Source organism: Elaeis guineensis, chromosome 12 (assembly GCF_000442705.2).
Source record: "Elaeis guineensis isolate ETL-2024a chromosome 12, EG11, whole genome shotgun sequence".
NCBI classification, from domain to species: domain Eukaryota; kingdom Viridiplantae; phylum Streptophyta; class Magnoliopsida; order Arecales; family Arecaceae; genus Elaeis; species Elaeis guineensis.
The window spans coordinates 10,352,032-10,377,700 of record NC_026004.2 but is presented as its reverse complement, the minus strand read 5'-3'; the positions used below and the strand labels follow the sequence as shown (position 1 = coordinate 10,377,700).

Sequence of the window (25,669 nt, the reverse complement as noted above, 5' to 3'; positions counted from 1 at the left end):
TCCAGATTTCTGTCAACTGCATTTGACGGTTGGTCTTTAAAGTCAAATAAGATCAACATACTCATGCCACAATTTAACAATTGAAAATATCCCAATCCTATTATGCCTCAATGTATAATATTAATTTTTATATATAATCAAATATCTTCTACTTTGATATTGGATAAATCTACGTACAAGTAATCCTATCTAAAACAGTAAGGATCTTGTTCACCCAACGGTCCAATTAGGGATGTATGACTTTTAATGTTAATTCCAAATCCGACTCTTAAGTCAGATCATCATAATTTTGTAATTGGTTGTTAACGTATGTTTATTAGATACAAGTGAAAAAATAAAAAGATTGAGGTATAGCAAGCTGAGGGCACTATTTTAGATTTTTTTTTCTCTCTTTTTTTATTTAAAAAATAATAAGGTGATATATCATCAAGAATAATATTATAGATGCAAAAAATATTAGTAGCACAATTCTTCAAAGAAAGAGGGGAAATAAATTTTTTTTTCGTAATAAAATAATTTTTTAATTTTTTAGGAAAGGTCCGATAGAGACCAGCCGTTGGTAGATGCATGGGCATGAATCTGAGCCATTTCTGAGAATTTTGCACCAAAAAAAAAAAAAAAAAAAAAAAGCAAATATTCACGCATTCTATCGAAACAGAATCGCGTTGGTACGACGATCTGATGCGCGTCCGCATAAAATCCTTAATCTGTAACGGGATAAGCGTTTCCTGCTTGTGTACGGTTTCTCCGCATAAATTCTATGCTGGCATAAATCCACATAAAATAACGAAACCGTAGTTTACATCAAGGTAGTGCAAAGGTGTACGTAGGTCCGCATATTTTTTTATACAGAAGTACTTCCGTGTAAAAATATATATATGCGGACGTTCGCCTGAATACTGTCTTGGTAAGCAGCGGCTTCCCTAGTCCCTACCCATTGCGGTCGCATAAAATTTCAATGCGTAAGAAAGTCCGCATAAAACGACGGAACGGCAGATTACATACGTAGGTCCGCATATAACTTATATGCATACGTAATTCCGTATAGAGACACATATGCGGACATACTCACTGCAGATCTATACGGGGAATCAAAGGCTTATGCCATGGTAGCGAAAGTAGTTTGCAAGCTCGTTTCTATTCTACGCGTACGTCCAGTAGCTTGCACGTGTGCAGCTGCTCCGCATATCCTAATCATCCGGCGGCCGTGCCGGATCTCCGGCAAACTCCACGTCCCTCGCAGCCATCCTTCTCGCTTGCCACGGATGCAATATTCTCAGCCTCTCTGGCTATGAGAAGAGTGGTAGGCAGCGAAGCACAACATCTATTCGATTGAATGCTGAAGAGAGACATACATGGTCTTTCGGATTTCGCCGGCCTCGCGTTTTATACCAAGTGGCATTCAAAAATGAGGGACGAGGTTGAGACGAAGAACGAGAGGAGAATCATAGTGGCACCAAGACCAAACCCCGTCATTCGAACTTTGCAGCGGTGGCAACTCCCCATCTCAGACGTAGTAAGAAGTCTTTCTGTTTCTTTCTTCCACTTGGGCATTTAAGGACACAAGACTTGTGTTATACTGGAGAGAAGTTTCAGCTATCATGATCTTATTCCATTCAAATAGACATGTCCCAGTATAAATTAATCTATATAAATTCAATATTTAGTTTGTAACATTTATATATTTTTTCTATAAGTATTGATATCTTAATTACTAAACAAGTCATTCTGCCAATCATCCCTAAAGAAGAACAGAGGCAAAGTGATTTCATCAATCATTATCAGAAAACAGTGCAGGCCAAGAACCTAACATCGATGCTTATACCGGTAATGCTGCTAAAGATTTAAGATCAAAGCTCATAAGAAACCAATCCCCAGCTAATGGGTCAGTCCTGTCAACAAAAAAGGTTCCCAGTCAAGGAATGTATGTCAAATATTGATCCTATTTTCTGTAGCCTGCCAGTGGCTGAGCCAGACATTGCAAGGGAAATCAATATCTCAAGGAATGTTGTGGACATACTAATTTTTGTTTCCCCTTAAAGTTTGTAAATTTTAGTAAAAAGGAAAACAGATCAACAAGATCATGGATAACTCCTTGTGATCAGCCACAGATTTGATGTTAGGCCTATCAGCCACAAAAACTATAATCTCCTTGTTGAACAATTCGAGGATATACCAATGTTCCTTGAAGAATCTCTCAAATTCAACTTCAAAATTCTGTAAAATGTATTCTATTACACCAGTCAGGATGTCCAAATAAATATACATTTCTCATAGAAGCATCAAAACCAAGAAAGTATAAAATCGTGATATTACATGCACCATTATGAATCTGTAAGATTTACCAATGAGAACTCATCTTCTTCGCCATTCCGATGCTGTTCATTTGATCCAGTTAGCAGGTCAGTATTATTTACAGTTGAAACCATGGTGGTGGTTGATGACAAGGATGGTGCTTCAGCTTTGGCATCTAACGCATCTGGGTCTGAGTACTGCCTCCTCCCAGAAGTCGTCAGGGAAATGCTCCTCATAGTTTTGTGGGCTGGATTTTGGCTTGCTCTTGGACTTGGAGTTGGGGATCCGGAGGGTGAGTTCGATGAGTTCTTTGGTGGGTTCTTCTTCTTCACTGCCTGGTGGTGCCATTTCTTGAGGGCCTTGGATGTCTGCTCATCAAAAATGGACCTCTTCATTTGGGAACCCATCTGGAGCAAGAAGAAAATATTCCGTGTCAGAATCTAAAGCCTTCATAATTTCTGAAGATGTGCATTTAGCCATGATATTGCTTAACATGCAGACTACTTCATTATCATCAGATTAACCCTTTTAAAGCGATAACTAATATCTTCATGCAATCCAAATGAAGAAGGATAGTAAATTGCCAGTTGCCCCTCGTTAATAACAGAAATGTAAAGATGCATGTATACATATTGACTTCACAATCATTTCATGAATTTAAGTAGGAGAACATATATATTTATTATATAACAGTCAGCCATTCCTGGACCCAAAAAATGATACAAGATAAATGGATAAAAGAATACCTGAGATACAAGTGCATAAAGAGGGAGCGTAACATAGCTGCATACAAATTGAACCCCCATTCTGCACAAAACCCCAAAAAACAATCATAATTCAACTACATGCAGACTCAGCAGGCCATATCTTACCTTGCTGCTGTACATGTCAATATCATGCCTATCATCACAGGAAGCATCTTATAATCATTTGTTTAGCACATCTCAATCCTTCATATGATTTAAATCCTTATTATTTAGACCAAACTCTGACCCTTAGGATGGCTATGGATTTTTATGAATATATCCAACTATCTTAATCTAATTTATAATACTCCATCTCCATTAGTTACTGATGTCACGAACTTGTTTCCAATTCCACTTTACATTGTTCAGCAGGACATTTTTCTAACAGATTTATGCTTTACATTCATCTTCTGCAGAACATGGCACCTTATAGCTTGAAGTTACAAAGTCTGTTTCTATTGAATCTTTCTGCTAAGTTTCAGAGTGCATGCAAGAACCATGCAGTAGTTAATCACTGTATTAACCAATTCTTTTGAGCTAACTAATTTAGTTGCCAGCCTCGCTAAGAAGAAAGCTGAAGTATTTATGGCTCCAAAAGGGAAATTTAAAGTATTACCTTGATCAATCAGAAGCACAAAAGAAATCCATATTTCCAGCCACTATTAGTGGTCATCCTTACATATACATAAGCAATGAGCCCCATCAGTGCATGCCAATGCACACAAACATATGAAAGTATTTACCTATGTAACTACTACATGTGTGCATAATATATATATATTTCTGCACATTACCATTGTTTCCTACTTATTTTTCATCTTATTCTTCTACATGCTTTCAAGAATCTTTGCAAGTTAAGTAGAATATCATTATTCTTCTCCCTTTCAGTTTTTTCTTTCCCCTTCTCCAATTTATATTACCGTTTTGAAATCCTTAAACAAGAGATATAACCAAGTTTAGAAGCCATATATCCTTCTTTTGAAGAAATTTGCAAATAAGAATGTGGTAAGTCAGAAGTGGCACATAAATACTGATATTACCATCAAATAGAAGAACAAACTTTCTAGCAATTTTTGTGTTCATGTAGGATATCAAGAGTAAGACGTAAAAGGAACTGTGCCCATATAGATAGCAAATCAAGGCAAGACCAAACAAACAATGCCATAGTTTCAAGGAATAATCATCCCTGAGGTAGGTTTATGAAGTTGGAGATAGTCCATATAATGAATCCCACTAAAGCAAAGGTCAATCCAATAAACTTCCCTATGCAGGGAACCAATGCTAGATAGGAAAGAGAATTAGATGAGATTATGCAAATGGCAACCTGCAAAGTGGCTAGGAAAGAATTGACATATGAACAAAGATTTGCTACAAAACATTAGAATTATAAAGCCCTGGTGATGGGACAAAAGAAGTGGTGAGCTATAAGCAATCTGAAATAGATAATACAGCAAGGATGGCCAAGCTGAAGACAGATACATCAAAATTGGGAAGGAGGATCAAGTACGCCCCTATAACATGGAACCTAGAACCAAGAAATGGTCTCAAGCACAAGAATGACAGCATAATGATGGCTTAAGAATGTAATATCAATTTTCAAATTAATCACATCACAGATCAAGATAAAATGTAGAGCCAAAAAAAAATCCAGTGTACATAAAATTGATTAAAATAATTTTGAGTGCATAGAAAAAGGAAATAAACCTAACAACAATCTTTTGTGGTCATGGAAGAAAATATCAAAATATAAGCTAAAATAGAAAATCCTATTTGGGTAAGTTATATAATGTTGAGCTAACAAGAAAGCGAACCTTAGAAACTTTCTAGCTCCTAATCCTAAAGAACAGGAGAACCCACAAGCCTCTTCAAGAAAGTAGGTGACATCTAATGAAATTAGGTGGTTTGGGTTGGATGGGAAACTGAAAATAAGCAATGGCTGAGAACTGAGAAGTGTTTTTAGACACTACTTACTGGTCAGAGAAGAGGAAGGAATAACAACAAATATGATGTTAATCAAAAATTTCAAGCAAACCATGGGCCTTAAGTCACCAGATTCAACAATCCCAACAGCTACATTACATGATGGACAAGGACAAAAAGAAAAGTCCAGAAAAAGCACTTCAATCTTTAATAATTACTTTCCGAAGCTAACACAGAAGGCCCTAGAAGAGTTCTCCTGGGAAAACAGAAATTGAAATAAGCATAAATGCACCAATCTACTAATCTGGGAAGTCTCAAATGTCAAAATAAATTTTCATGACATGAGACTGATATGGTATACCCTAATACAAACTAATGTGTACCTCACCTACATTATGATGGTTGTACTTACACTAACATATCTTTGTCAATTGGAAGTTAACACCTGACTCCTTGATTGATGCCAATACTCATGCCATTAGACCAAGGCATTATTAATATAGATATCTCCCTTTATAATAATGAAGCTGTTTGCAGTGTGGTTTTGAGAAAACAAAAAAGCCAACGGATGATTGTAGAAAATGTCAAAAAAGAGTGACTCTATGAGAACAAACCATGTAAGTATTACCAGCATGAGCCATTATATCATGACATCAAGGCAGCATGAAACAAGAACTTATATCACACAATATTATTCTGATATTTAGGGAACGTAACAAAATTATGTTAATGAGCAGTGCTAAATAGTCATTGAATATTTGTGACAATATTCTTTTCAAGTATTCCATTAAGACAGTACTTAGAACATCCTTTTAAAATTGCTCGACACTCTATTATATAATTCCAAATTATGTCATTTAGGCAAACACCAAATAAATAAAACCTATACATGTTTCTAAAATTATACAATGACAAGTCATTCTGTATTAGCAGTCCCATCTAAAGTAAGCAATTGCTTTAGCCTTCAGGAGAAAAATGGCAACTAAAATAAAGTTTAAGTTCAATTACAGGCAGGGAAAAGAAGGGCATTTTTATCAAACTTACCCAAGACAGACTCTTACAGTGATGATCATATTATTTTCATGGAAGCAGGAATTCAACCCAAACTCATACTGCCAGGGACATATTGAACGTTAGCTTAAAGAAAGATAAGGTAAATATAATAATCACCACATGCAAAATGGAGAAATACTCCAAAAGTGAGGAAGCAAAGCCTTACCCAAATCCAAAGAAAATATATTAATTCGAATGCATTCTGCAAAGATGTAAAAAAGGACACACTTCAAATGCTTTTCAAAGACATTATAAAAAAAAAATTCGAAATGCTTTACAATTCATCTCATAGGCAAAAAAAACTTAGGATGACAGTGTATTCGCTGAAGAAATAGTATCAAAAGTTAAGGCCTGATTTATATGATGGCAAGCGATTAAAATTTGTTTCTTCAATATTTCCTTTAACCTATAGGATATCAGAGTTAAAACATATTTTATTTACAAGGTTTGCACTAGAGTTCAGTAGAGATAATTAACAGTTTACACAGTAGCTTGTAAAGGCAAATAACTATTAAACTCATAATAGACATGTTTGTACTTGCACAAAAGTCCAGTCTTGAGTATGAACATATGTGGATTGCAAAGCCAAAAGTTTGCATATCCACACAGACACCTTTTAACTTGGTATCATACTCATAGGACAAGTTCTTTGCAATCACATGCCACCTCTATAATACTCTTAAGAAATGTTATTCACTCCCTCAACGTTTATGGTATTGGAGTACAGTCCAACATTTGTAAACTTACAATCAAAATAGGAGACTAACCAGAAGATCTTTTCATTTACTAGCAAGTGCCATCACCTTATTACAATGCCATTTCCAACCTTGTTTATGTTCTGCAGATTCGCCACTGGAGATTCTTCATAATCAAGCATATCATAGGTGTTTTATTTGGTTTCTAAGCCTAATCAGAGCACTGGATAAATGTGAAGCTAAGACAATCCAGGGGGACCAAATTTGAAGACCAATCTTTAGAAAGTATTTTAGGTTGATCCAATAACAGAAAACAAAATCCAACAATTTGATATAATAATTAACCACTACTAGTAGGTGGATTAAAAGGCTAAAAATCTGAAAAATGAGATGATGAAAGATACCCTGATTGCTTGATAAAGCAGGAATACATCAGGGCTGACTCAAGAAAAGTGAGATACAGAATAGGAACAACAAACATGGTTAGTGTCTCAACTTGAAGAAGCCTAAGTTAGAAAGTGTACCCAGGATCTGATGGGGAAGTCTGAAGACTAGTAAGATGATGTAGGGTCTAAAGAAACTAAGGAGAATATGAGGGCCTTTTAGGCTAGATCCAGTGGGATAGGCTGGGATTGGAGTGCTTGGTGAAGGGAGGGAATGGGAGAGGAGGAAGGGAGAGCTGGAGGTTAGGCAGCCCGCTCCCCAGGGGATTAAGAAAAAGAAGACCTCTCCAAGACTTTTTTTGTTTTCTTTTGATCCTGCAGGACCCTATTTTCTATCTGTCCTCCCCTGCTCCCTCCCTTCCTTCCCCACACTCTCTCTAGCAGCCAAATCCAGCAAGAAGTTCCGAAACAGGCCCTAAAAGGTAAACTAACAGAGGGAGTCAAGGAATAGGGTGACATGAAGTTGAAGAGGTATACTGAATTGAATTGCAGGTTCAGCTGAAAATATATATCCCAAAAGCAGGTGCCAAAACTAAAAGGGCAGTAGACCTACAAAAGCATTATGAAACCCCAAAAAAATATTAAAAGAATGCAATGAAATATGAATATCAAGGGAGAAATTTAAATTTAATGGGGTAAAGAATCAAAATTAGCTCATAAGTAAGAAGATCATACAATATGTCTATTTATTATTTCTACCGCTAGAAAACAATAGGATTGACTAAAAAGACATCAAAGTCTCCAATCTCCATGTCCAAAAACAAAATCAAACCTTGGCTAATCATTTTCGACATATTTTCACTTTTTGGTTTTCTCCTTTGTCGTAATGTGAATTCCATGAATCTAATGCCTTAAGTAGTGCATTCCTTATCAACTTGATAACATAAACACTTTTGTATTCAAGGTTTTAAATTTCATGGGACAAAGGTGTCCCAATTTCTCAATGGAACAAGATGCCCTGCTATCCTATCCCTTCTCGACTGCAGTCTCGATGGATATCATCCATCTTTCTCTCCTTCTTCTTCCCCTTCTTTTTTCCTTTCTTCCTTCTTTTCTTTCTTTTCCTTTACCTTCCTTTCTTTCTTTTCCTTGTCCTTTCTTTTCTTCTCCCTTCCTTTCTTTTTTCTTCTTTTTTCCTTTCATTTTTTCTTTTCTTCATCTTTTTTTTTCCTTTTCTTCTTTCCTCTTTCTTCTTCTCCCCCTGAGTGGATGGGTTTTGGAGCCCCAAGCCCATCCTGGTCCTGTTTTCTCACAAGAATGGGATAGGACGGCCAAGATGCCCCCCATCCCGTTGGGATGTAAATCCTTGTTTGTATTACGCCATGCTATTGCAAATATTTTCTGCACGGATGCATGAAATCATGAAAAAATCCCAAATTTAGCCTCTCAAGATCCATAAGTAATGAGGAAAAAAATAAAAGGACTTTCAACCACTATATATCCAACAAGTAGTAGTTCAAATTGTTATAAACTAGTAACTTCCAAATGCAGCCATAAATGGAATCTTGAATCCGACTAAACCAACTATGGTATTGATCTAGTGGCAAGGTTTGTCTAACAATCAAACAACAATATATCATCAATTTTTAAAGATGATAAATGAAATTTATCTGGCAAAATACATGAGTTTTAGTTTCTAAGCATTTTTTATACTACTTACATCCTATCTCAACAACTTACTAGAAACAGTAAGTACACACCATGTGGATAAGGTTAGACAAAGTAAAAGCAGATAGAAACTACCTAACCCTTGTTGGGAAGGATAGGGCCTACCATGATAAACCTCACCTATGATGGTATAGAAAGAATTCACCATGATGTCAATAAGCAGCCGATAGATCAATTACAATACAAGGCCATGAAGTTGAATGGCCAGCAGACCAAGGTAACGAATCGATTTTCAAGATATTTCCAAAGTACAAAAGACCGTATTATAGGCTGAAGTAAAAAAAAACAACCAACATAACATGTCTCAATAGACCAAGACCGAAAAGATATGATTATTAGCTTAACAATTGATGCAAAGCAACTATGCTAACGAACACATATTGTGGAAAAATTGTTGGCATCAATTACCAGAACTGCCAGAAGTGGAGGCGAGACATAGGTAGCAACCATCAAAGTGGGCAATTATTATCTTTTAGTATAAATGAGTGGTACTTTGTAAGATGCTTCGACAATCCAAAGCAATGAATTTTATATTGTTTTAGCATATTAGTAGCTTTCTAGCTTAGTAGTAGTGTTGACTTAGATCTCTACTACTATAACCCTGTCTACATTCCATCCCTATCTAGATCCATCTCCCTATAACAATGGTATGGTAGTGGCAAAAGTCAAAGATCAAGGAATCTAGGCTTATGTTTGATGCGGGACAACCCTAAAGAAGAGAGAAAAAGAAAATCAATCCTATTGATCAAGCTCTCTTCTGTTTATCAAAAACAAATCACGTCCAGCTAGGGACTCATTATTCCCAAGACAGACAGTATAGTTGCCTATACTCTGCTCAGGAGGCGTGATTGATTGATACGAGACTAAAACGAGATCAATCTAAATGATACAGACGAATGCCATTCGAGAGATCAGCAAACAACTAACAATAGAGAATTTCATAAACAGATAGCAGAAATTAAACATGCTCACGAGTAAATGCAAAAAAAAATATGAATGGAACGAGAGAAAATAAAACATTAAATCCGTGAGAAAAATCCAAGAAGATGATAAGAATCCGGATCGTGGTAGTTAAGAAACTACTCTGATTATGGCTCTTAATCTTTTAACCAAACAGATCCATCGATAAAGAACTAGGTCTTTACCAACATCGGATTAAAAAAATCAAAGATCAACTGATAAAGAATGAAGGTCCTTGATAGTATATGATCTGTAGAATAAGAAATCACTCCTTCTCTCAGCATGATAGATGAAAATTCTGGAGGAGACAGATCTTCTCTTGGCGGGATAGGCTTGCGTGGGTAGATGGTGGAGTCGAATCAGAGTCGCAGGAACACTGGATCTTAAGTAGAAGGAGTAGGATAGAAAGTGGGCCTCACACCTTCCCCTTGTGGGGTGATTTTGGGTCTCACACCCTCTTCCTCTCGGAGCGATTGACACAAATATTTGTGAAGTTTGTAAAATCATTCATTGTCCTCTTCATGGAAGATACAAAGATTTATATAGGACTCTAAGGGTCCTGTTTCTTTAGGAATCTCTTATCTTTTACAAAGAAGAAATCAGCCCTCCACAAAAGGTAAAGCATTATATGTGATAAAATAATCTACCATGGGAAAGAAATCAGCGTTCAACAAAATAAATAAGTAGCCAAGAACTCTTAAGGAATTCTAGGAAAAAAATGGAACTCCATGTGGGTGCTTGATGCTTGACACAACTTGGCATAAGCACGGCACACGCTGGCATGCATATTTCTTCTCTTGGCATGTGAAGAGTGGTGGCTCTAAAGGTGACGTGGACAAATCCAAGTATGGCCCTATGGATCCAAAGCTAAATGCATTAAAATTTATTGACTGAAAATAAATAACTGAAGTAGAATCAATCTAATGAGGCTTCTTCGATCCAAATCGAATTTAAATCATGTTGCCGATTTTTAATGGCTCTGGTGTCCACACCAATTCTCCTGAGGTGGGAGAAACTCGATCCTGTCGACTGTGGGTCGATTCTGCTCTGGTGACGCTCAAGTAGATCGGGATCAATGCATTGTAGCTCTTCTCGAGTGATCCAGGTATCTTCAGACTCCGGTCGACTTTGCCATCTGATCAGATACCGCTGATAGCCTCGACTCCGGGTGGAGAGGATCTGCTCATCCAAAATTCTCTCAATCTGATTGTGTTTTGCTGAAATTTTGACTGGTGGACACTCAGAGACAGGTTCTCTCTCAGAGGTTGGTTCAGGCTCAAATGGCTCACTAGGTATCCGAGTTGGTTTTTTATAGGCGACAAGATCTGTAATGTTAAAAGTAGAGCTAATCCCAAAATCAGAAGGTAGGTCTACAACATCGCATTTGATCCGATTTTCTTTATGATCTTAAACGGACCTGCTTCTTGGGCATGTAACTTCTTCACGATTCTGGATGGAAACCGTTCAGGCCTCAATCGAACCATCACATAATCTCCCTCTGCAAACTCTTGGACACGTCTATGAGAATCTGCATTTTGTTTATAAACATTATTACTCATACTAATTTTTTTACTGATCTCTTTATACAGACTCTTGACATGCTGTGCAAATGACTCTAAAAAGGCTAATGCCAATGGACCTATTAACAGAGCTATTATATACAAATTCGGCTCGGGGCAGCAAAAGATCCCAGTTACCCATATGTTCCCCAATTAAACAACGCAAAAAATTTTCAAGACTCTTATTAACCACTTCAGTCTGATCGTCGGTTTGCGGATGATAGGCAGAAGAAAACTTTAGTTTTGTGCTTAAAAGGTGCCATAGGATTTTCCAAAAGTAGCTCATAAATCTAACATCCCTATCAGAAATAATGATTTTAGGCAATCTATGTAGTCTAACAATCTCATCAAAGTATATCCTTGCAACTTTCGACGCATCAGACGTTTGGCAACAGGGCAAGAAATGGGTCATTTTTGAAAATCTATCTACAACCACTAGAATAGAATCATGCTTTCTAGCTGTTCTAGGTAATTCCAAAATAAAATTCATACTAACATCTTGCCAAGGACAGTCTGGTATAGGTAAGGGTGTATATAGGCCGGTGTTTTGTTTTCTCTGCTTGGCCACGGCACATGTTCTACATTGGGCAACAATTTGGGCGACATCTCTTTTCAAGCTTGGCCAAAAGAACTGGACCTCTACCAACTCTATAGTTTTATTCCTACCAAAGTATCCAGCTAATCCTCCAGCATGTAATTCTCAAACTAAAAAATCTCTTAAAGATATACAGGGGATACACAGCCTAGTTTCTCTAAATAGGTAACCATCCTGAAGGGTATATTCACTACATTCTCTAGATGGCCCCTTACGTAAAGCGGTAAGTATGTCACCAAAATCTGGACACTCCTCATAATTTTCTTTAACCTTATCAAAACCAACAACTTCTATACTAACGGTGGACAGCAAAGTATGACGACGACTCAGGATATCAGCAGTATGATTCTCTACACCTGCACGGTGTTTCAAAACAAAAGTATAGGCTTGCAAAAACTCGACCCACCTACCGTGTCTATGATTCAATTTTTTTGAAAATTCAGGAATCTAAGGGCCTCATGGTCAGAGTATAAAACAAATTCTTGTGGTAGTAGATAATGCCTCCAATATCTTAAAGCTTGGATTACCGCATAAAGCTCCTTATCGTAGGTAGAATACTTGAGTTTAGAATCATTAAGTTTCTCGCTAAAATATACTACCGGATGACCTTCTTGACTAAGGACACCACCAATCCCAACTCCTGACGCATTGCATGCTACTTCAAAAATCTTAGAAAAATCAAGGAGACGTAAGATTAGGGCATAGGTCATCTTGTCCTTAATATCTAGAAAGGCTCTATTGACTATCCTAGTCCATTCAAATTTTTTCTTTCTAATGCAGTCAGTGATGGGAGCGACTATGGTGCTAAACCCTTTTATGAACCTACGATAAAAGATTGCTAATCCATGAAAACTCCGCACGTCATGCACACTCTTGGGCACCGGCCACTCAACTATTGCTCTAATCTTTTTAGGATCAGCAGATACACCATTGGAGGTAACAACAAAACCTAAAAAGATGATATGGTCTATCATAAAAGCGCACTTCTTAGGATTAGCATACAAGCTTTCTGTTTTAAGAATTTGACACACTCTTTGGAGATGATCTAGATGGTCTTCCCTAGTTCGACTATAGATCAAAATGTTATCAAAATATACAACTACAAATACTCCTATAAATGATCGTAGTACTTGGGTCATCAACCTCATGAAGGTACTAGGGGCATTAGATAATCCAAATGGCATCACCATCCACTCATATAAATCATTTTGTCTTAAAAGCAGTTTTTCACTCATCTCCCGGTCTAATCCTTACTTGATGGTAACCACTCTTAAGATCAATCTTAGAAAAGATAGTGGATCCGGTCATCATATCTAACATGTCATCTAACTTAAGGATGGAGAAGCGGTACTTAATGGTGATCTTGTTAATGGCATGGCTATCTATGCACATCCTCCATGTACCACCCTTCTTTGGAGTCAGTAGTGCAGAAACCGCGCAAGGGCTCAAACTGTCCCTCACAAATTTTTTTTTTATCAGCTCTCTAACTTGTCTTTGTAGCTCGGCATGCTCATTAGGGTTCAACCTATAGTGGGGCAAGTTGGGTAGGGTAGATCCAGGAACTAAATTAATGGCATGTTGAATGTTTCTCATAAGCGGTAAGTAATCTGGAAGATCCTCAGGAAAAACATCATGAAACTCACTAAGAAGGCTAGCTACTTCCTTAGGATAATCCACCTAAGAATTCTCATGAACTTCTCTAGCAACAAGCATCCAAACTGATGATCCTTCGCTCATGGTCGTCTTTAATTCTTTAGCACCTATCAGATGGAGGCTTTTCTTCTTGAGATTTTCTTTTGGTCCATCGCCTATCTTTCTATTAGTAGCCTTAGGTGGGGAAGGATTAATCGTGATCTTCTTACCCTGACGAGTAAAGCTACAGGAGTTGGTTCGGCCATAAATCGTAACATTATTGTCGAATAGTCAAGGCCGACCTAATATGATACTTCCGACTTTCATGGGTAAGACATCGCATCACACATGATCCTGGTAGGAATGAAGCTGGATGGGCACACGGCATCTAAATTTGATGGGAATAGAAGATGAATCAATCCAAGACACACGGTATGGACTGGGATGATCCACAGGAGTTAATCCTAATCGCTTAACCATGTCAGTGGAGATGGCATTGATACAGCTATCGCTATCAATGATCACCTTACAAATTTTATCGTCAAATTTTATGAAGGTATAAAAAATAGAGATCCTATGTCAGTCTTCACTTTCCTTAGTTTGTGCTAGGACATACCTAACGACTCCAAGCCTAAGGTCTGACTCGGATGCGGCATAACTTAGGATATCCTCAGTACTCTCAAATTGCTCGGCTAAATCTGGATCAGCTTCATAAACTTCCTCCTCAATATTTTCTAGAGTTTCTCCTTCTAATTCTTCTACGAATAATGATCGGTTGGGACATTGTGCAGCAAAGTGACCGTAACCATGGCACTTGAAGCAATGGGATCGAGAACTACTTCCTTTTGATAACTCTCCTATAGCTCTTTTTCCTTTATCTTCTTTTCTCCCAATAGGATTTGTAAGTGGATGTCCGTTACTAGGAGTTTGATTAATATTAGGTCTCGATCCAGAAGGGATTACTCGACTGGGTTCAGAACGACGGGGAGTCGAATATCTAAAAAATCTCTAAAAGTTTAAGGCAAGTTGATAAGCTTGTTCCAACATGGTTACCTCTCGCAAAAAGAGCTCACGCTGAATATCCTCTTGTAATCCAGCTCTAAATCTAGATAAGGTAACAACCCTATCTTCGACTACTCCACATCTCATAAGGTATTCATCAAATCTCGTGATATACTCGGTGACTGATCTATTCCCTTGAGTAAGCCTCTGCCATTGATCTAAAAGTCTTTGTTGGTAAGAGGTGGGGAGGTACTTCTCTCTGAGTTTTTCTTTCATCTCATCTCAGGTTTCTATCGGATCTTATCTTCTTTGATTGAGAAGATGCTCAACAATTTTTCAATAAAATCGGGCTTGCCTAACCAATTTCATCCTAGCAAACCCAACTCTCCTTACTTCAGACATTTCATACCATCCAAAATAGTGGTCCATACCTGATTCCCAATCTAGGTATTCTCTCGGATCTAGACAACCATCAAAACTTGGGGCTTCGACCTTCACATTCCTAAGAATATGCTCATCTTGATCGAACTGGTTATAGTGCGGGCGTGCCCCTACAGGTCGATCAAGTTCTAGATTCCTATCTCTTTGTCCTATAGGTAGTCGGAAAGACTTAGGTTCAGGTTGTTTCTACCTAGCTTCTTCTAATACCACTATTCTCTCATCCATAGCTTTCATAAAATTTTTCATGTCATCAAACTTTTCAGTCAGAGCATTAATGATGGCTGCTATATTGGGATCCATATTGGTGTTGGATGGAGAAGTAGGATGTTGGTACCAGGTAGTTGATCTAGTGGTCATGCAACTCTAGAATGCAGAAATAAGGTGTAATAAAAATTAAAATGCTTGAAAGTAAAATACGAAATTTAGAATGCGAAAATTTAACTTGCGAAAATTTAAATTGCTGAATTTAAACTAAAGCCCTAATCAACCGGCTCTAATACCAAATTGATGCGGGACAATCCTAAAGAAGAGAGGAAAAGAAAATCAATCCCATTGATCAAGCTCTCTTCTGTTCATCAACAACAAATCACATCCAGTCAAGGGCTCATTATTTCTAGGACAAACAGTATAGTTGCCTATATTCTGCTCAGGAAGCGTGATTGATTGATACGAGACTAAAGCGAGATCAATCTAAATGATATAGACGAATTTCATTCGAGAGATCAGTAAACAACTAACAATAGAGAATTTTATAAACAGATAGCAGAAATTAAACATGCTCACGAGTAAATGCAAAAAAAAAAATATGAATGGAATGAGAAAAATAAAACATTAAACCCGTGAGAAAAATCCAAGAAGATGATAAGAATCCGGATCGTGGTAGTTAAGAAACTACTCTGATTATGGCTCTTAATCTTTTAACCAAATAGATCCATCGATAAAGAACTAGGTCTTTACCAACATCGGATTAAACAAATCAAAGATCAACTGATAAGGAACGAAGATCCTTGACAACATATGATCTGTAGAATAAGAAATCACTCCTTCTCTCAACAAGATAAATAAAAATTCTGGAGGAGACAGATATTTTCTTAGCGGAATAGGCTTGCGTGAGTAGATGGTGGAGTCGAATCAGAGTCGCAGGAACACTGGATCTTAAGTAGAAGGAGTAGGATAGAAAGTGGGCCTCACACCTTCCCCTTGTGGGGTGATTTTGGGTCTCACACCCTCTTCCTCTCGGAGCGATTGACACAAATATTTGTGAAGTTTGTAAAATCATTCATTGTCCTCTTCATGGAAGATACAAAGATTTATATAGGACTCTAAGGGTCCTGTTTCTTTAGGAATCTCTTATCTTTTACAAAGAAGAAATCAGCCCTCCACAAAAGGTAAAGCATTATATGTGATAAAATAATCTACCATGGGAAAGAAATCAGCTTTCAACAAAATAAATAAGTAGCCAAGAACTCTTAAGGAATTCTAGGAAAAAAATGGAACTCCATGTGGGTGCTTGATGCTTGACACAACTTGGCATAAGCACGGCACACGCTGGCATGCATATTTCTTCTCTTGGCATGTGAAGAGTGGTGGCTCTAAAGGTGACGTAGACAAATCCAAGTATGGCCCTATGGATCCAAAGCTAAATGCATTAAAATTTATTGACTGAAAATAAATAACTGAAGTAGAATCAATCTAATGAGGCTTCTTCGATCCAAATCGAATTTAAATCATGTTGCCGATTTTTGATGGCTCTGATGTCCGCACCAATGTTACTCTTATATCCCCCTTTCAATCGCCATCTTTTTAGCTGCTCTAACATCTTTCTAGCTGCTCCAACACTAATCGCATATCCACACACATGTCTACCCCTTGCCATCTGACTTATGCCAACAAGTTCTCTGGCACGCCCATCCCCTTAGATGGTGTAAGAGAGATTCCATGGCAAACAAATACCATAGATCATGATCAACAGTGTGGATCTTCAATTTGGATGCTCCACTATTTATTTTGGACTTGACAATATACTCTTTCTTCTCTAGAGGAGCAAAGTCTACACTCTCTCTTCATATATATGTATATGTATATATGTATGTAATGTAATGAGTGGACACAAATCTTAGAAAACATAAGAGATGAATAAGGTACCTGAAATAATGTAAAATGAATTAGAAACAGAACAAGCTGAGGATGACCAAACCAAAAATGATGGTCACTAAGTTGCACAAGAGGAATTCCTTGAATCACTGCATGTCTCTCTTGGATTTCAACAGCCATTCTTGTGATGATAGCCTGCAGTTTTGTCCCAACTGCCAATATTATCTGCATAAACAATCAAATGATGAGAAAACCGGATCTATGGAAAATGGGGAAAATCAATTTTACTCACTAATGTTCCTTACAATCAGGGGCATAACAGAAATGATGAACATTGTGTGCCATCCTGTAAGCAAATAAAGTTGTTAATGCAAAAAACTGAAATATATGTGGGTCAATAAAGATGATTAAACACTCAGAATGTAACTCACCCTCGACATTAAAAAGTAAAAAGAGCACAGCAGAACCCCATAAAACATGACTGCTCGGACATAAGAAGAAACAGGTTAATAGCCACGGACCAAGACAGACCTTAGTGCAGATTTATGACCAAGAAATACAAAGAAAGAAGAGTCCAGAGACCCAAAAAAGAGAAGTAAATAGAACCATAAGCATCTTAATTTTGTAACAGCAAAATACAATATATCTGTTGTTGAATGCAGAATGTTGCAACTGCAAAAGAAATCATTGTATTTGCTGCTTGCTTCATAAAATTAAACACGAACTTATGACCTACAGTCCAACATCCATTGCAATTGGATTCAATGTTTTCAGAACATGACGAGTTTTGATGAAAATGAAACTAGCAAATGCTACATAATATGAAATTTGAGACATGACCTCAAGGTTAAAGTTCCATTTGTCACTAACATATTTTACATATTTGTATGAGTATGACCATCTATTCCAATTACATTAGTTTGGACAGATCAGAGTTCACATTGCATCAAGTTATATCATAGTCTTTCACAATTCAGAATCACTGACAAAGACCAATGAATCTCAAAGTGAGATGAAAAAGGTACTTCATGATTGGTTATGGTTAAAAATTTGATTGCAAATGTTGTCTTAATAAAAAAATCTTGATGATGAATTTAACAGAGATGGAAGAGAGTTTTAAAAAATGTGTCCATGGATAAGAGATGGGTTTTAAGGAGAGGATATAATCAACCTATGGACCAGCACAGCACTTGGGCCTCTACCACGGTCAAGTGGGTGGTCCAAGCCCCAGCCAAAGACCAAACCATAGGCAAAGAAGACAAAAAACAGATTCAAGCATATTGTTTCATTTATTCGTTTTATCTTACTAAATGTATTTGAAGTTGATATATCTTAAGCATTCCAGGATTCATCTTTCTATCCTTAAGCTCCTATCCATTAACATTTGGTTGAAGATGCAATTTAAGACCCTGAAGCTATGCATGTGTGACTACAACACCTTCATTTTATTAAATTTTTACTCAACAAACTTTAAGTTCACAGAGTCAATTACAGAACTTTAGACTTCCAGGATGTCTTCAAATATTAAGCTCCCATAATGGATCAGACTTTTTATTTATTAAGTTAGAAAATTGCTAGAAACAGTGAATAGCTCTCATTTCACATTACAAAGAAAAACCATATATCATGTTCTAAATAACAAGGTTTATGGTACAGGTTTCAGTACCTGTACGAGTAACCAACTGATACAGTATTGGTATAGTCTGGTTCTTGGTAACAACACTCAGTATGAGTGGTGTACTATGTATTAGTTCCCTATCACTGAGTTGGAAAGCCTACAATAGACCAGCATTATCTGGTACTAAAAACCATTCTAAACATTATGTCTTCTTTTCACTTAATTTCCTGATAGGTTTTGGTGTGATTAGAGTGATAATAGTTTACCTATGATTAGAGTGACCAACAACATATGAGGTACAAAATTTTAGCAACTTATGCCTGAAATCATTAGCCTATCATCGTAAGATGCATGGCCCATTAATGTGATATCTCCTCTTCAAACCCTCTGTTTTCCTTTTTTTTCAGAAAAATCATTATTTTCTTCTTCCTTCTCTTCCATTAATTCTCTTCAATATTCACTCTAAGCCTTCTTTGCTGACCCCAGAGTAAAGCTTGACGGTTATGGTTATTCTCTATAAATCTTCTATATTTCTCATCTAGCTGTTTCTTTTCTTCATCATTTTGTCATCCTTGGAAACTGAGACGAGCTATGGATAACCCGGTATATGCCCCCTTAAATAGGACCTTGAGGTTCATTTGCAAGTACAGAAGACTGAGGTTCTCAAAGCATAACATGGCAGCAAAATATCATTTCATTCTTGTTGTGTTGGTTTTATCTCTCTTTGCGAAAGCAGACAAGCACAGATCACATATTTCTAGTTTTACCTTTCCAATTGTCTGAATTCACATAGATCTTATTGCGCATGACATGGTGTTGAATGTGCCAGAGTATCAGGATAACAGAGGCTACAGTGAATGAATAGTTTGTTGTCCAAACCTCATCTGCCAGATGACATGTGCCATGTATCTAAAGATTATATGAAGACTAAATGTCTTTTTATGTTTCTCATGCTACAAAGTTGATGTATTTAATTCCCTAACCTCCAAAGAGGCTTACCGTGGTCTTGTAAATCTGCAGATTGTGACCTCTACTCTGTCACAGAAGAAGATTGTTGTATTTGCTGGTAATATTTCCCTTTTGTATGGACTCAGAGATCACTGCATAGCCTATAGGACTTCTATCCCTGATTAAATAGATTGAAATTTGTGGAGATGGGTGCATGGGAGGCAGAGGAAGAAGGATAAGCATCTCAATTCTTCTCTCAAAATGGTGGCTTTATGACTATGATGAGGCTGGAATGATGTTGCAACCTGAGTTGATTTGTGTAAAAATAAGGAGGCATTATTAGCTACAGTATGATGGGACTTTATAAAGGGAAACATTGGATGCCAAAGAAATTGTATGTTCTGGTAATAATATGAAAGAAGTGTTCAAGTAAAATCTGCAAAATACATAAAATACAAGAATAGGGGCAATAATGAGTATTGCTGCACCTAGGGGACTCTTCGAGCGGTTATTAATGTAGCACTCTTGACGTGGTAGTTACGTAAAAACATGAAAAGAGTTCTCCAAAGTTGCAAGAAGTTTCCATGTCAATGATTCTTTTTTTTTTTTCCTTGACATAATTTAACAAGCTAATCATAGTGAGTCAAGATTTGTTGTACTATACCAAACTGTGCAGTACAGGGCACACCATACTATATTGATTCAGTATCAGCATGCAGTAGAGGGCGTACAAACACTTGATATGCCTAACCACCCCCGTACCGACATAGTAATAGGCCAGCACCAGTATGGGGCCCAGTACCAAAACAGCGAACCTTGTAGTGAGTTAACATATGCAAATTTATGAAAATTACAAAGTGCATTCTCATATGTACAATACACTCTTCTCCTTGTATGTCAACTGATGGACTAATTCTAATGAAAGACGGACTCCTAATGATAATGGTCATGGCGAAATAGGTAGAAATTTAATAGGTTGTCGAGGAAGAGATCAAGGTTGTGAAAGTGTTGATGGCCATAGAAGATGACACAAAAAGAGAATCATTCTTACTCTTCAAGTTCTTTTGATGCTGAGACAAGAAACAGGTTGATACAATTATGAAATTATTAGAGCTAACAGTCTAGGAGTACTACTATCAGGTGTTATTTGAATAGCAGAACTAACCCATAGCAGTAAAAGTAGAAATGTAAGTAAAAATGAACAGTTTCTTCCAGCATGGATGAGGTGAATGATTTTTTTTTTTTTAAATCATTCTCTACTTCTTTGGTGTGGTGAAACATGATAGACCTGTCTTACTACATGAATTGACAAGGACTACAAATGATTTCTTCTTGTACCTGATTCCCACAATGACTTTGAAGTCATCCTCCAGTGACCTCTTTATGTACTTTTGAAAATCAAACTTACTGCCAGGAGCTAAATGAACCTAGAAAAATTACATAATCAAAAAAGTTCACAAGAACTTCTCATGAAATATTTACATTTCTCAGTTGAGAAAACTCACGGTGATGAAACCATGGCGCATGGCCAAATAATCAGCCTTACGGACAGATCTGAAAAATTGACGAAAGAAGCTCACCTGCAAAAGATGGACATTACAAGGTGCCACAAACACAGTATCAAGAAAAAGACTCACACTTAACTGCAAACATGAGCTACTGAATCAAATATTATAACATGTGCTTGTTTTTGCTTGTACCATCTAAGCAAAAACACCATGGATTTGAGGTATCTAAACTCAAGCAATTTTGCTAAATCATAAGGAAGAAACTTCAGATGCAAGAATATTTGCACAGAAGACATTTTAGGTCTGAAATGTGGAATCCATGAAGATATTAGAGTTGTGTTATAGTGCAGGTATGCTGATATGTATAAAAATAAAATAGCAATGACCAAAACTAACATAAATGTAGTATAAATACTTTTCTGACAAACTTAAAATAAAAAAGATATCTTACTGTATAAAATAAGATGGGGCTCCTATTCCAGAAACTTGCATGTTGTCTCACAAAAGATATCTCATGAGTTAATCTGAATCTTGAAGGATCTGCGTTGTTTAAACACAATAAACGAAGGCATAGTGAGTAAAAAAATGACAAAAAAAGTAAAGGATGAAATCTCAAAGCCTGGAAAAGAAATAACTACCTTCAAACAAATTATGCTAGTAATTTTGACTGTAGCTAACATGTTAACTGTAAATAGCAAGTTTATTGGTTACAAATTAGTGTACAGTGTGGTAGTAGGATCTTGACTTTGATGAAGAAGTAGAAGAAGGCATAAAAATAAGAAAAAGATGGCTGATGTTCCAAGTCAGTGAACTCTCATTAGTGGTGATCAGCCAAGCTGGGAGTGAATTATACTACATTCTGAATCGAGAATTTGGAGCAATCTTGGCTTGCTAGCAAGAGCTGAGAGACCAGTAATGACTGAAAGAAATTCCATTCAAATGGAAAAATCAAGATTCGAAGTAGCAAATAAAAAATTTCTTACTGCTCTGATATGTCATTGACTAAGATTTCTGGCTAACCAAAGTTTAGCTTAAACTTAGGAAGCACCTCAGCTGGCCCAATAAGATTTCAGGAGTCAGTTTACTATTTAGCATAAAGGGAAGCTACCCTATAGAATATCCAACCAAAGAATGAAGCAAGATGCAATGAAATACCATTGAAGAATTCATAATCTGGGGATAAAGCCTCCTTCTCCCACTCCTTCCACCTGCGGATCTACAGAAAAGAGGTTGTTCATCAAGCAACAGTGTACACTTCCACATTAAATACTTTTAGTCTAGGTGCATATTTGAAGCAACACACATTATCTAGGTGAATGAAACCAACAGCACAAAGTAACAATATACTCAAGTTTCTACAAACCTTTGCTCTTCCCAAGGCCATTGTAATAGCACTACTTAATACATGAAAGACTGCCAAGAAAAATATGAATATGTGTAACTGATGCAGTCCATTTGTTGAAATAAGTGACACCTTTCCCTGTTTATAGAAAGCTCAAAGAAACACAGAGAAGGTAAAAAATCAATAAGTCAATTCACAGTGCATTGAAAAATTCCCAAAGTTTTTGGGCAATATATAACTAACATCAAATTAATATAGAAAAAAAAGGGTGAAGTCTTCAAAATGTTGAAAAAAATTGCATGAAATTTTTCAGCTAGTTATGTACTTAAACAATGAAATTGGGTGAAAAATTGCAGGGAGTTAATCACCAAAAGAAGGCTAGAAAGTTTGGCTCTAGCTCGTGGTCATGATAGCAAATGTCAAGAAAAAATATCATCCACAGCATGCAGCTACAAAAGGATATGCAACTACATGATAAGCAAGATTCGATGGATTTATCTTACCGATTCAGGATTGCCATCTAAAATAAGGAAAAGTTTGGGTCCTGTGATTGGGGGATTCTTTCAAATGTGCCCCACAATCAGCAACTGCGATGACTCATGTAATTGCTAAAGTGGACTCTTATGGTGAAGGATGTTCCTTGGAAATGTCAATTTGTAAACAAGAGCCAGTATAAGGTCTTGAGTTATTCATTGAATGTTACTTGCCCCATGCAGCTAACCTGCTACTTTCTGTTTTTTCTGTAATTGAGTAGTCAGAGATTTTGCATTATGAGTAGGAAATAATATAAACATTATGGCATCCTCCCTTGCTGTCTTTCCTTTTTCATCTCAGCTTTCATTTTTAACCTATCAGTGATGGTGATGCACTGCACTATGGCCTGTGGTAACCTACTGATAAAGTTCATGAGACAGGTGATGAGAAGGCACAATCATTTATTTTTCTAACAAACTGCAGATTAAAATTCTGTTCCATAATTTACTCAGAGTATTCCGAGGCAGACATCAGGATACATTACAAGGTCCTAGCCTGACAATTTTCCATACTTGTCAGAAATTCTGTTGACACCTGTAGATTCAAGTTTATAAAGCATTAATACATATTCTGCTTGCCATTCAAAGGGTCGAAAGAACATAAAAAAGCATAATCATGATAAGCATTGGAGACAAATATTGGCCAAGGCAGCAAAAGACTTTCGAATTTTTCATAAAATATGGGGTGGAAACAGGAATCCCTGCCAAACTTCATAAAGACAGCAATATCTTGTGTTTTGCTATGGAGTTGCATTATGTACATGTTTTCACCAACAAACCCAATTTACTTAGTTCTCAAAATCAGCAAAACCAAAAGTAATTCAAGTTTATGATAAGAGCATGTGCTAATTTACTCACTGGGGGACACCTAGAAACAGAAGACGCCGCACCTAAGAACCTACGCTCTGGATATAAATCCATTATTGCATCCCACAGAAGCCTCCTGTGATGACCACCCTCTGCTAATTCTGCTTCCATTTGATCATCGTCGAGATGGCATGGTAACATGGTATCCGCAGCTTTTTCTGGTATGCAAATCTTGGAAATGTAGTTTTGTCCAAATGTCAGCAGTAAGGAGATGAAACCAAGAATCATCAACTCTGCATTAATTGCCAAAACATGGAGTCACTTAAATTAGCATGATATCCATAGAAACTATAAAGAGTGCATGATACTGTTAGCAAACACACTTCAAAAAGAAGCCACAAAGAAATCAAAGAGGAACAAGCTTTAGTAACCAGTGATGATGATTACAACTCAGAAAACATAATAATATGAGCTACAATAAAAGAAAATTCAAGTTTAACTAGAAAATTCAAATCCATCTAATTAGAAAGATTATATGCTCTTAGCTTTTACCAGCTTTAACTTTTTCTAGAGCTTCAAACAGAGCTTTCTTGCGTCTCTCCCTAAACCACTGCAATTAAAATCCAGGTCAACGGTGAATAAAATTTCCAACTTTGCCAACAAAAAGAAAAAGAATACAGAACAAATAAGTCCCAGCAAATCAAATAGCCTTGATCTTTCCTACCAAGCCAAACAAAAATTGGCATGGTGCTCTACAATACATGCGATTCATGAAGAGATGTAATCATGACTGTGATAGAAGAGAAAGAATTAAGGTCGGTAGAACAAATAATTGAGAGCAATCAATACTTAAAAAGTGAAACTCTTAACACCAAACACTATTTATCCAAAACAAATATGTATAAAGAACCATTATTTAAACCACAAACTAACCAAAAGAAAACATGAAGAACAAAACAGCCCGCAAAAAGCATTAGGACATCAGTTTGTATAGGTTATATATTTCCTTTATTGCTACAGAACAACAGAGAAATTCAACAAAACTGGGTAAACTTTTTTTAGAGAAAGTTGGACAAATCCATCAGAAAACCTGGGAAAAGTTTAAAAGATGAAAGGGAAAAATTTTTTTCATTAACGTCTTTAATCTAGAAAACCTAAAACTCTTATTAGATATCAAAATGAAGAAAACAAGATCAACTTTTATCTGATAAATAACAAATTAGAAAACAAGCCGCATAATATAAGGAAACCACCAAAAAAAAAAAAAATCAAAAGTTAGAACAACGGTCCCTTCCTTCAGGAACCCATGTTAGGAAACGCAAAAAATACAGAACGAATTCAGTTAAAATAGAAACACGTTTCGAACAATTAAAGATCGCACATTTATTGGAACTTTGCACACCAACCCCCACAAAATGCAATAATCCACGTTAAAAAGCCCAAAAGAGATGCCGAACAATTCAAGAAAAAATAGAAGCATGTTTCAAAAAAGTTAAAAAAAATCGGATCTTTGTCTAGAATGCGCAAACCAAACCCCACAAAATTCAAGAACCAGAACCGAACCAACACAGAAGGGAACCGATGCCGTCATCCCAATCCATTCCAGAAACAAATAAAAAGCCGTGAGAAAACAAAAAGGCAAAAGGTGGCGGATTACTTCTCCAATGTGATGGAGGGCCTTCTCCAAAAGAATGGAGATTATAATGATCACGGCGCAGACGGAGGCGACGGCCCACGTCGGCGTCTGGTCGAGCTCTCTCGGAGGCGCTCCTCCTCCCCCTCCCCCTCCTCCCCCAGCCATTACCACTAT

General features: G+C 36.9%; 1 protein-coding gene across 1 annotated transcript; it reads right to left on the bottom strand.

The window, feature by feature from the left end:
* Window positions 1-1,573: 1,573 nt before the first annotated feature.
* Window positions 1,574-25,660, bottom strand: LOC105055348 (MLO-like protein 9). Its single transcript, XM_010937114.4, has 15 exons — window positions 25,517-25,660; window positions 24,412-24,469; window positions 23,911-24,152; window positions 22,541-22,657; window positions 22,333-22,393; window positions 21,629-21,717; window positions 21,175-21,249; window positions 21,008-21,096; window positions 17,535-17,584; window positions 17,409-17,449; window positions 17,155-17,328; window positions 6,181-6,216; window positions 6,006-6,073; window positions 3,042-3,102; window positions 1,574-2,702 (listed from the first exon to the last, which is right to left on the bottom strand). Exons 1-15 carry the CDS (start codon window positions 25,658-25,660, stop codon window positions 2,325-2,327), a joined length of 1,683 nt encoding a protein of 560 aa, XP_010935416.1. The 3' UTR covers window positions 1,574-2,324.
* Window positions 25,661-25,669: the final 9 nt, after the last annotated feature.